Source organism: Chrysemys picta, chromosome 6 (assembly GCF_011386835.1).
Source record: "Chrysemys picta bellii isolate R12L10 chromosome 6, ASM1138683v2, whole genome shotgun sequence".
NCBI lineage: Eukaryota > Metazoa > Chordata > Testudines > Emydidae > Chrysemys > Chrysemys picta.
The window spans coordinates 131,277,874-131,290,848 of NC_088796.1; the positions used below are offsets into that span (position 1 = coordinate 131,277,874).

The following is a 12,975-nucleotide window of genomic DNA, read 5'->3' on the forward strand; positions in this document are numbered from 1 at the left end:
TGATAAATGAGGATCCTTGAGGGTGTTGGAGGCTGTGGAGCTAATGGGGAGAATCCTTTGCTTACTCTATAGTGAAGTCACTAGACCATTAGAGCTGAGTTAAAATCAGCAATGCATTAAATATAAGAACTAGATTTGTTGCAAACTATTACAGTGGTAAGGGGGTGAGGCGCTTTTTTCAAAAGCGTCAAAATCCAGGTTTTCAGGATGTTTAAAGTTGCTGATTGGAAGAATTCCCATACTATTACTTCATCTCCAGTTGGGGACTTGAAGGATTCAAGGGCTATTACGTGCTATAGGTTCTACCTTAATCAGTGGTATGTGTGAGGGGCATCCCCTCAGTCTGCATGACTCTTCTGTCTAATCATAAGAGCTGTCAGCTGTGGAAGAAGCCCGTAGCCACCTTGCTACGGTCCTTCTAAACTTCCCTAGCTGAATGAAATCAGTTTGCTATGAAATAATTTGTGTAAGGCCTGCCCTTCACTTAAAAGCTAGGTTGACATAGCTATTGCGTTCATGGATGTGAAAAAGTCACACCCCCAAAGCTGTAGCTATAGTAAGCTAACCCTCAGTATAGATGTGGCTAGGTTGACAGAAGAATTCTTCAGTTGACCTAGTTATCATTGCTCAGTGAGGTAAATTACCTATAGCGATGGAAAAGCCCCTTCCTTCGTTGTAGGAAGTGCCTATGCTGCGGTACTACAGTGGTATAGTTGTGCTGCTGTAACAGCTGTAATATAGACATGGCCTAAGTATTAAAAGGATGGAACTCTAAGCAGTGGAGAAACACTTCTCGGTCCTCAAGAGTTGATAGCTGTATTTGGCTGCTAGATTGGGTTGGAGTCAAGCTTTGCTCTTTGGAAAGGGGTTATATAGAATGCTTACTCAGCAGGCTGGATATCTGCCTGGTTGGTGTGTGCTTTGAGAACAGTGGTCATAAGGTTATGGATGTTTCTTTAGTTGTCCTACTGCCTCTTTAACATTGCTTGCTTTTCAAATGTACAAGTCAGTTTAAGTTTTCACTTCGTCCCCTAATCTGGTGGTACCGCTGAGCAACTGGTCTGTTTGTCTCATCTCTACTCAAAGATTTAACTTTGTAGCTCTTAGTGAAACTTGAGTTGCTTAATATTTCTGTGATCAAATGGCTTAATATAAAATTGAGTCATAAATCATGAAACATGATTATAGAATCAATGGCAACCATGACACAAGTCTAGCATTACTCATAAGCCCTCTGCAGGTGAGAAGAGTCTTGGCTTGATAGTCCAAAAGACCAGGGGAGTTTACAGTTGCAGAAACTAATTATAGCTGGAATGTCTTAAGGAATTTACTTCTGTTTCTAGCAGCAGAAGTCTGTTGGTTTCTGTACTGAATACATTTTGTGACAGATTACACCTGTACTGACTTGGTAACAGCAGAAAAACTTCTAATTCTGGTTATTTTTCTGAGAGAAACAACCACTTTAAACTTAAGTAAATGTAGAGGAGTACTTGTGGCACCTTAGAGACTAACAAATTTATTAAAGCATAAGCTTTCGTGGGCTACAGCCCACTTCTTCGGATGCGAAGAAGTGGGCTGTAGCCCATGAAAGTTTATGCTCTAATAAATTTGTTAGTCTCTAAGAAACAGAGGGTCCTGTGGCACCTTTGAGACTAATAGAAGTATTGGGAGCATAAGCTTTCGTGGGTAAGAACCTCACTTCTTCTTGGCATCTGAAGAAGTGAGGTTCTTACCCACGAAAGCGTATGCTCCCAATACTTCTGTTAGTCTCAAAGGTGCCACAGGACCCTCTGTTGCTTTTTACAGATTCAGACTAACACGGCTACCCCTTTGATACTTAATCTCTAAGGTGCCACAAGTACTCCTGTTCTTTTTGCGGATACAGACTAACACGGCTGCTACTCTGAAACCTGTCATTAAGTAAATGTGTTTCTTTAGGGTGTGATTGAGGTCCTTCAGGTTTATCGAAATAAGTGTGTATATTTTTAGAAATTGCTGTTTTGGAAGCAACTTGAGTATTGCATAAAATGGTAATAAATTCAGCTGGTCAATAAAAATTCTCTTAATTTATGACTTAATTTGACCCTCAGTTACACCGATGCATCCACATTGACGTCAGTGGAGTAGCACAAGCATGACTGAGGATAAAATGGCCCACAATGTCAGAAATTAATATATGCCTTGTTTTTAAACTGATGGACACCTATAGGCTTATCTACACAGGGATGTTCAGGAAGATTAATCTGAATTCGAAGGTGTGGATTTGTTAAAATGCATTAAATAGTTCAGAATTAGTGGCCTTAATTTGTCTTCAGAAGTAAATTCAGCTAAACCAAATTAAGGCCACTCTGATTCTGAATGAGGGTGTTCACATGGATTTAATGCAGTTTAACTAATTCACTTCAAATTCACACTTTTAGTTAATTTGGATGAACTTTTTCCTAGATGTCCCTGTGTAGACAAGTCCTAAGTTTGAGATAGTTTGAAAGAGCAGATCAAGACTGGTATTGTACTGTAATGACACATCTCTTATAGCTTTTTTTCAATTTACCGTCGATTCACTTCTTGTGAACAAATTGTGGAACACTTTTTAATTTTATATCTTATGGCTCAGTCTAGTCAAAAGTGTATCCGTGGTCTGGTGTAGAAGAGTGTGGTTTGGCCCTGCATCCTATGTGGTTTTGTTAGGTAGGTAGTGTGGTGGGTTTTTTTTTTTTTTGACGCATCTGAAGAAGTGGGTTTTTTACCCATAAAAGCTTATGCACAAATAAATCTGTTAGTCTTTAAGGTGCCACTGGACTCCTTGTTGTTTTTGTAGTTTTTTTAGGTATCTCCAGTATTTTTTTTTTTAAACACCTTTTTAGAATCATAGACTTTAAGGTCAGAAGGGACCATTATGATCATCTAGTCTGACCTCCTGCACAATGCAGGCCACAGAATCTCACCCACCCACTCCTGTATCACACCTGTGTCTGACCCATTGAAGTCTTCAAATCATGGTTTAAAGACTTCAAGGTGCAGAGAATCTTCCAGCAAGTGACCCCTGCAGAGGAAGGCGAAAACCCTTGTTTTCAACTCATTGTTCAAGTCATTAGCTGAAATTTAGTCAGAAAACAACCCTATCTATTGCTCTTATTTGGTGACCATAATTAGCACATTGATCTAAACTTTGTCTACAGTTGCACTTTCATTGTTAAAACTTTTGTTGCTCAGGGGTGTGGAAACCCCCCTTCCTCCGAATGACAAAAGTTTTAAGGACGAAAAGTGCCGCTCTCCTGTGGACAAAGCAACCGCCCCTCGGTGGGGGTGGTTTTATTTTGTCACTGGGAGAGTAACAGAGCAGCTATACTGTGCACCTTACCAAACCATTGTAGACTTAGCCTTAGTCTCCCAAAGAAAGGGGACAAAATCTACAACATCCTTACAAAATGGGGGTTAAACATGTAAGTGGAAGATGAAATAGCATGGTCAAAGGGCAGGGCAACTGAATGTGGTGGCTGAGTTTGAGTGTGACAGCGATCAGCCAAGTTCTAATTAGTTCAGCTGCTAATGACAGCTTTTAGTCTTAGCCTGTAGAGTCCCTAAAACTTTTATCAAACTTGCTTACAGATCACATTTACAGGTTTGTTTATTGTGGTAACAAATGATACAGACTTAGGCCTTGGCTACACTTGCAAGTTACAGCGCTGTAAAGCCTTCCCCAGCGCTGTAACTAGCTCCCCGTCCACACTGGCAGGGCACTTACAGCGCTGTATCTCCCTGGGTACACCGCTGCAGGTACTCCACATCTCCGAGAGGAATAACAGCTGCAGCGGAGTGGCTACGACTCACAGGTGTGAGTGTAAACGCTTGCAGCGCTGTACTAATCACCTTGTCAAGAGGCCAATCCTCTCCATTGTGACCGGCTGCAGGAATGCGAAAGTGCCGGTTTCAAAGCTCGGACCACAGAGAAAAGCAAACAGATTGCAGCTTGCTTTGAGTGAGTGAATGAATGAGCAGGGGGCTGGGAGTTCGGAACTTGCAAAATAGAGAGCTGACATGCTCCAAAAAGCACTCTTTCTCCCCCCCACACTCCCTGTCACAATCCACCCCACCCCCCCGTTTTGAAAAGCACATTGCAGCCACATGAATGCTGGGATAGCTTCCCATAATGCACCGCTCCCAACACAGCTGCAAATGTTACAAGTGTGGCCACACCACTGCGCTGGCAGCTGTCAGTGTGGACAGACTGCAGCGCTTTTCCCTACTCAGCTGCACGAAGACAGGTTTACCTCACAGCGCTGTACAGCTGCAAGTGTAGCCAAGGCCTTATGGTCTGACTAAACTGCCCATGTTACAGCACGGCTGCGGCAGCTCTGTGACGTGGCCAGTGTAGTCACACTTTATGGCCGGGGGAGAGCTCTCCTGGTGATAAAAAAAATAACCACCCTGAACAAGGAGTGGTAGCTTTATCTCCTGGCGATAAAGCGCTGTCTATACTGGCGCTTTTCAGCACTAAAACTTTTGTCGCACGGGGGGGAGGGTGTGTTTTTTCACGCCCCTGAATGACTAAAGTTTTAGCGCTGAAAGTGGCAGTGTAGAGACAGCCTAAGTTAATATTTCAAAAACAAGGTTAATGTCTTTCAATCTCAAGAAGTAGTCTAGGAAGAATTTACATCTGAACAGTCATGGTTTTGTGGACTCCATGTAAAGCCTTTTTGGAGTAAACACTAAATAATAATAAAATGCCAGTTTTATCCAAAGTAAATGTAATGCAGCTTGCCAGCAAGTCAATAGTATTGCAGGAAAAATTCAGAGGGGAATAGAGTGCCCTTTATAAACAAAGAAAATCCTGTCCATGGTAAAGCCATGTAGAGGTCATGGAGTTGTAACAGATCCAAAGTCAAGAGCCTGGCTAGTTTTCCAATAGAAATACAACTGATTAGCTGGGAGGCTGATATGAGAGAGCTTCTGATAGGTCCCAGGGCAGCATGTCTAATGGGAATATCAGCACAGTCTTCTCCCCAGCAGCTGGAAAAAGAGGAAGGCGCAACTTGTCACGTGAGTTTCCCTTGGACAGTGGGCTCTCATTTCTAAGCCCTGTGGGGAGAGGCTGCTGGGAGAAAGTTAAAATACTGTAAGTGTGTAAAATGTATAATGTAGCAGAAAAAAGATGGAAGAAGCAAAGTTGGGGGATGGGGGCTAGGGACCTGGAGAGGAGAGGCAGGAAGAACTACAAAACAAAGTGATGCCAGGAAAGGTACAAGAAACATGTAAGGGCAAATGTTTGACAGATTTCACCAGTGTTAACTTGACAGCTTTTTGTAATACGTAAGTTAAGAAATCTATCAGATATTGAATCGCAAGCATTTGAGTATATTTCGGCTTTGGGCTAGCATTAGTAGTAAGCTGCATTTGAAAATGAAACAATATTGATCATGTAGCAGCTACATAGGGCACAAGTAGTATTGACTTACTTGTATCCTAATATCACAATTTATCTTTTGCCTTGGTCAGTAAGCATAGTCCTCTGGGTTAGGCATGTTGTGCACTTTTTAACCCCAGTGTCTATTTTTACTGACCCTGTACCAGCTCGTGTTGTATACTTTTGAAAGACAAGTATGGAAATCCTTTAGAAGCTAGGTTAGTTTGTGGATGCATGGGTGTGACTTTCAGATGTCACGGTTCTTGTGAACTGTCAAGGGATAAATGCAACAAATGTAAAATATAAAGTGTTTATATTTAACATTCTAAGTGCATTAGTATAAAAACATTTCTTTAATTATGTATTCTGAACAGTCATTAGTGATCCTTTTGCACATTACTACCAGAATATAGTCCCTCTGGATAGGAGTCATCTAACTTCAGCAGCAAAACTGGACAACTTGCCCCTCACAGTGGTCTAGTACAGTGGTTCTCAAACTGTGGGTCAGGACCCCAAAGTGCGTTGCAACCCCGTTTTAATGGGATCACCAGAGCTGGCATTAGACTTGCTGGGGCCCAGGGCCAAAGCCCAAGCCCGAACTCTACCACGCTGCGCCCAAGCCTCGCTGTCCAGGGCAGTGGTGATCAGCTTACAGGTCCCCCAACTGGGGCTTAAGCCCACCATCCTGGGGCAGCAGGGCTTGGGTGGGCTTAGGCTTTGGTCCCTCCTCTTGGGGTCATGTAGTAATTTTTGTTGTCAGAATGGGATCGCGGTGCAATGAAGTTTGAGAACCCCTGCTCTAGCAGATCACTTGGTGATTGAAGACAGTGCAACTGAATTTATAGATAGTGAGCTCATCATTCTATGGGGGGGGGGGGGGGGGGGAGAATATTTATTTTTTTAAATCTCTTGTCTACTCTGTGCTTGTCCCATGTATTCCGAGCAAGTGCTTTAGGGAAGGGCCACTAGGCGTGATACCTCATTTCTTTAATGAGCACTTTCTGCGTCAAATCTCATCTTCACTTTTCATTGAATTCTAGATCTATATTTCATATTTGTCAGGGGAGTGATTGTAATGTGACACTGGATTGTAACTCTAATTCGATTTAGTAGAAAATCCCTCAAACAATATTGCTCCAAGAGGAGGCTGGAAGGAAAACTCTTTGGCAGTTTGACTTTTGTGACAATGTTCCAAACCTGGGATTGAAATACACTTTGTCTATTTGTATCTGCTGTTCTGTTGAAACAAACACAGTGTTAGCGGGATTTGAAGTGTGAATCTACTTTCCTCTAACAAGAATTATGTGCTTTAGGTGAAGGCGCTGAAAGAGAAGATCGAATCAGAAAAGGGGAAAGATGCTTTTCCAGTAGTTGGCCAAAAACTAATTTATGCAGGTAACATCTTCTAAAGTAAAGATTACATCTGAAACTGACAAACTTTCTGCTTTTCATTGACCTCTTACTCCATATCCCCCTGTTCCAAGGATTAGGATTTTGTTTAGCCTTTAGAAGTACTAAAAAACAAAACGAGCTGTCTCATCAGCAGAGGGAGTTCTTGGTATTTTGGGATCAGCTCTCAGTAGTAGTTTTCCAGGTGCATCACAAACAATCACCTAGAAACATACAGTATATACTCATGAGAAACTGGCTATGGAAGATAGACATTAGGGTTTAAAATCATATTCTTAATACTTGATGCCTGAATTGCTTGGTGAAATCCAGTGGCTATGTAACAACCATCTAGTCTGACCTCTTGCATAATGGTCCCTTTTGGCTTTAAAATGTCTGAATCCACTCTCCTTACTTCTCGTAGCTTCATTTGAGTTCAGAGGATACTTCTCTCAAGGACCAAAATACTCTCACAGATTCCTTCTTCTCCCAAAAAAGCCTTGTTGATATCCTTAACATATTGGAAGCAGCTGCCTTGACCTCTCCCCAATACAGCAAGGTGGGATTTCTGGAACTCAGAAAAACTGTTTGTTCTCCTTCAGAGGCAAAAAAGTCCTTAAATTGGAGTTAAGGCTGAGTGCACATGTCAATAACTTAAGAGAAAAAACACATAGGGACGCTTGGCATAAATAAAAAAGGAAATAGAAAATTAAGATCAAACTTGGAAACCCCACATTTGAGATAAGGGGAGAGACAGTAAAGGCAGCTGTTCTGGATTCTCTTCACATCTCTGGTCCTGGAGGGCTTAAGTCAGGCAGAACAATAACAAACAGTCAGGAAAGTCCCCAGGATAGTGAAATGGACTTGTCTTGCCTGGTTTGTTCTTATTGACTTCAGCTCATAAAGAGGGATTTCTAAATATATTAACTAGAAAACTTTCGTCATAAAATGTCTCATGCATGTATTTAAAATTGCATGCAATTCTGAAACTTCTGTTGGTTATGGGGCTGAAAAATCCTGACACAGCAGGGCACAGGATTTAACACAAGTAGCTGTACTTTTGAGATTCTCAAATTCTTATGTCTCTTTGGCAGCACTGTGCAAATTGACTATTCCAAATAAAATCGTATAGGGACGATAGGGAATAAGATACAGAATTAAAATCTGAACTGAGGAGTCAAGACTCACGTTTCCATAATCCTAGCTTGCACCATTATTGCTCAAAGATTTTTTTTTTTAAATTTAGAAGTAAGGTACTGGTGGTGTCATTGTGTATGGCATAAAACCCTTTCTTAGGAAGGTGAGTGGGGAGGGCCCGTTTTGGCATTCCGTGTGGCTTTTTTTTTTTTTAAGCACTGTGCTAGGCTTTGGTTCAACCTGGTGGAATTGTTGTGGTTTGCTTTAAAAAACACTAAACTGCTCAAAGGTGAGGATAACTTGGTTGTAGTCTCATATTTATATTACAGTAGTCCCTGGAGGCTTTAACAGAGTATTTTTGGGGATGTGGTGCAGAGTCCTGTGCATACAGGTGGTGGTAGTTCCTTTCCCATACAGCTTACAAGATAATAAAGGATCCTCAGTGGGCAAATAGACCAATGCAAATGTTGTCCATTCAGACACTGCATCCACGTTTCACCTTTGGTGTTCAAATGACCAAACCATTTAGGACTCAAGTCTACCTTCAACTCCCAGGTGGAGCCACATGAGTGAGAGACTGTTCTATTCATATCCTCAGTGCCCAGACTGTGTATACCACAGGCCAAGGAAATATCCTGCTAACTACAGCTGAGGCAGCATATTGTTTTTAAACCCCACTGTAAAAGTGTATATGTATGTTAGTCCCAACCTTTCCTCAAGACTTGCTGCCTCTGCAGGAAACCTGACTGTTAGAACTGAGATGATTGCTCAGTTTTATAGTAAGATAGTATTCACTAACCTTATCTCACTTAATTTCTCAAAGACTAGAGTTCTATAGTGATGCTATAACTGAAACTACTTTTACAGGATATTTATGTAGTATAATGAAGTTTTAAACCAAGCTGGTATAAGTGAACTTAAGCAGAAGATGGTCATATATACTTAATAACAAAAGATGCTAATCAACAATGGTGGTGCAAATTAGAAAAGCACCACTGTTTTTTTCGTCTTGTCTGTACTTTAATCTTTTTGCAAGACAGGATGAAAGAAAGGTTAAGCCTGTTTCACATAAAGACAGTATTTGAGTCTCCTAAGTTTAAATTGGTAAAATTGCAAAGTCACAAGCTTGCCTCATGCAGATGCATTTACGCTGATCAGTTGCTGGCTCTGGAAGGCTAACAAAGTCACAATAAGGCATTAGGCTATAACGCATGGAGGATATTGACATTTTTTTTCTTTATCTTAAGCACTAGGCAAATTTAAATTATTTGATTGATACAGTGAAGTATTTTTTCTAGTGTTTGAAAAGATCAGCTTTGAGAAACGCTGAACAAAACCTTTTCCTTGAGATGACAATCCTATTTTCAATATTATGGAACATATTTGACACTGTTGGTGTAGTGTTGAAAATGTTGTCAGAATAGTCAGAACTGGCTTCAAATAACTTGTGCTATAGAAGGGCACAGCAGGAAAATTTTATTTGGGAGCTCTGCAGAGAGAAGTTTAGGGGTAAAACATTTTTCTTTGGCTTATGCATATTCAAGTGCCTGCATATAGCTATTTTTTAGGTACTTGATACTGTTTGCACTAATGGCATATTAAGATGAGCTAACAAACTGTTAAATGACTTCTCAATAACTTTTATATTGAATTTGCTAGGTAAAATCCTTAATGATGATACTGCTCTTAAAGAATACAAAATCGATGAGAAGAACTTTGTGGTGGTTATGGTGACAAAGGTAAGTTGCAATTTTCTCATCAAAGTCACATCCATTTTGTAAAGAGCTCTTACTGTGGTTCTCAGCGTTACACATGTAAGTGCATACCTACAAAACCACTAAAGTCTATTTAAGTTATCTGAGAGTTATGTTGTTCATGAACTGTGTGTATAGGGGAGATTCAGAGTTGAAACTTTGTCCTTTATCCACTCCACTGTGCATAAATGTTGCAGCATGTAATAATGAACACCAATACTAGAATGCAAAAATCTCCAACAACATTTTGATGGCTCCTGGGTGATAAGTGGAGTTTGAATTTTACAGTCCACCCTTTCTTACAATCTTCCCATGTTTCATTCTATCTACTTGGGTTACATTCCTGTCCTCCTGTTCATGAGTTCATTCACTAAAGAAGGAAGACCAGTATTAAATCCTCAGGCTCAGAACTTCCGAAGTTTCTAGTGGCTGCCTTTCAGAACTCATGACTGTGGTCCTTTGTGTCAACTTCAACAGTTTAAACTAGGAAAAAACATGATTTGTTCAAGGAAGTGGACCTGTGAATTTTGACAGCTATGGCAAATTAGAGGGGACCATATATGAGGACTTAATATTGAATGTAAATAAGTTTTACATGGTTCAAGTGGTGAGTGGTAGGGAAGAGATGATTGTAGAAATCATCATGTTTGTAATAGCAAACCTGTCACATATTGCTAACTAATTTATATTAAAGACACTGCATGACTTCGGTGGTAACTATATAGCTAAAATGCTCTGCAGTGTTTTGAAAATGGTGCTCTAGTACAGGGGCAGGCAAACTTTTTGGCCTGAGGCTGCATTGGGTTTCCAAAATAGTATGGAGGACCGGTTAGCGGAGGCTGCGCCTCCCCAAACAGCCAGGCGTGGCCTGGCCCCACCCCCTATCCGGCCCCTCCTGCTTCTCGCCCCCTGACAGCCCCCCGGGAACTGCTGTCCCATCCAACCCCCCGTCCCCTGACAGCCCCTGGAACCCCCATCCCTGACTGCCCCCCGTCACCCCATCCAACCCCTCCTCTCATTTCTGACTGCCCCTGGAACCCCTGCCCCTGACTGCTCCCTGCTGCCTCATTCAACCCCCCCTCCTTCCTGACTGCCCCCTGGGAACCCCTGCCCCCATTCAACCTCCCCTGTTCCCCACCCTCTGACCGTCCCGACCCCTATCCACACCCCTGACCACCATTCCGAACTCCCCTGCCCTCTATCCAACCCCCCCCCGCTCCCTGCCCCCTTACCACGCTGCCTGGAGCCCTGGTGGCTGGTGGCGCTACAACTGTGCCACCCAGAGCACCAGGACAGGCAGCCGTGCCACCTGGCAGCACAGAGCACTGGGTCAGGTGGCGGAGCGAGTTGAGGCTGTGGGGGAGGGTGAACAGCAGGGGAGGCCAGCCTCCTGGGCCAGGAGCTCAGAGGCCGGGCAGGAGGGTCCTGCGGGCCGGATGTGGCCTGCGGGCTGTAGTTTGCCCACCTCTGCTCTAGTACCTAGGCATACTGGTAGTGGGTTAAGCTTAATATTAAGGATTTACTTCTAATCTTAACTCTTGGTACTTTACCTTCCAACAAATTAACAGTTAAATGTCAAATTTTCATTTTATCAGCTTATTTCAAATTTGTGTGGTCACAACTTGCACTCTCTTCACTCGTCAAAAATCTGATGATTTCCACTATAAACATTGTTGCTTATATAATATTTAGGAAATGTACATCTTATAAAAATGAGTAGGCATTCTTTTAATGTATTTGGATTTGAATGTACTTGATTATGAAGCAAAACAGGAAGCCTCTAACATAGTACTGGATGTTGTAATTATGTATTAAATACTTCAGTTCTGATTGCAAAATGATGGCCTTTAAAAATGTGTATCTTTAGATGCTTAAGATGTTGTAAATTTAGGTTTTTCAACTATACACCTTCATATTTTTTTTAATGTCTTTTATAAAATCCACTAAATGGAGAGTTTGAGTTTGCAAGTTACTATCTAAAGCCTAACTGGTCCTTGCAGAGCATGCTTAGAGCAGGAATGTGCTATCTTAATTCTGTTTCATTGTTTTTGTAGCCCAAAGCAGCAGCTGCTCCTGCTCCAACACCATCACCAGCTACAACGCAGCAATCAAATGCTACCACTACTACTGTTAGTTCTACTACAACAGCTGCTGCAGCCCCTGCACCAGCTCCTCTACCAGTCCCTGCTCCTGCTCCTGCCCCAGCCCCAGCCCCTACCCCTCCAACACCAGCTGCAGTGGCTTGTGAACCTGTACCTGTAAGTGCCACTAAAGAAGAGAAACCAGCGGAGAAGCCCATTGAGGCAACAGCTGCTATCAGCCCAACATCAACTGACAGGTATGAATGGGCCACTTGGAAATTGTTGAAACCATTCCATATGAAATTGGCCATTAGTCTTCCTTTAGCTTTGATTTAAATTAAATCTGCCACTAAAGTGGGACATGGAGTGAAAAGATGGCTAATTATTTTTCTCCATTACAATAGTTTTTATATGGCTGTCTGGCTGGTGTGAAGCTTTGTAAAGTGCACTACCTTTTTTCAGGGAAAGGACGGTTTTATGATTGAATCCCAGCCCTGTGGGTTTCAGAAATCTAGGTTCTATTTCTGGCTTTCTCACAGACATCTCTGACTTTGGATGTGTCACAGAATTACTGTGACTCTGTTTTCCCATCTAAGCTAAGTATACTTTCCTATTTCCTGGGGTATTGTGATCCATAGTGAATTAATGTCTGTAAAGCTCTTCCGGACTTAAATGGATTGCCCTCCAGAAGCTCAAAACCATGTCTTGAAACATCTTAGTTAGATGCACTAGCCATGTTGTTAGTTAAGTTCTTATCTGACCAGAATCTCACTTAGTTTCTGGAAAGAATAATTTTATAAGGAATCTATCGTACTCACCTTTGCTAAACAGATTCCAAAAGATTCTTATTCCATCTTACCACTATTAGAAAATATCCAGAATAAAAGCAATCCTTGACCCAGCTGCAAAGGTCTGTGGGAGTTGGGTGGGTTGTAACAAATTGCATTTGACATTTGCATCAGAGTTCAGAGGTTGAGAACCTCTTGTCTAGATCTTGTTTGCCCTTCCCTATTCATTTTGAAGATGGTAGTTAACAGATACCTCAAACACAGGAAATGGTCTGAAGAGAGAGAGTTCTTGGTTATTGAATGACTTCATATATGGACTGATATAAGTGAGTTAAATGTGGATACTCACTTATACAAGCACTTCTTAGTTAAATACACTTTTTGTCTTCTGGATTGTAAATATTCACTCAAGTGTGGGCTGG

General features: G+C 41.7%; 1 protein-coding gene across 3 annotated transcripts in view; it reads left to right on the plus strand.

The window, feature by feature from the left end:
* RAD23B (RAD23 homolog B, nucleotide excision repair protein) overlaps positions 1–12,975 on the plus strand; it is a 57,536-nt gene that overhangs the window by 17,232 nt on the left and 27,329 nt on the right. For 2 of the 3 annotated variants that reach the window (XM_065549865.1, XM_005283481.5), the window contains exons 2-4: positions 6,718–6,799; positions 9,590–9,669; positions 11,739–12,022. In XM_065549865.1, the coding sequence (XP_065405937.1) occupies positions 6,718–6,799; positions 9,590–9,669; positions 11,739–12,022 (446 nt within the window). The remainder of the gene's footprint in view (positions 1–6,717; positions 6,800–9,589; positions 9,670–11,738; positions 12,023–12,975) is intronic. The other variant, XM_065549866.1, reaches the window with a different exon arrangement.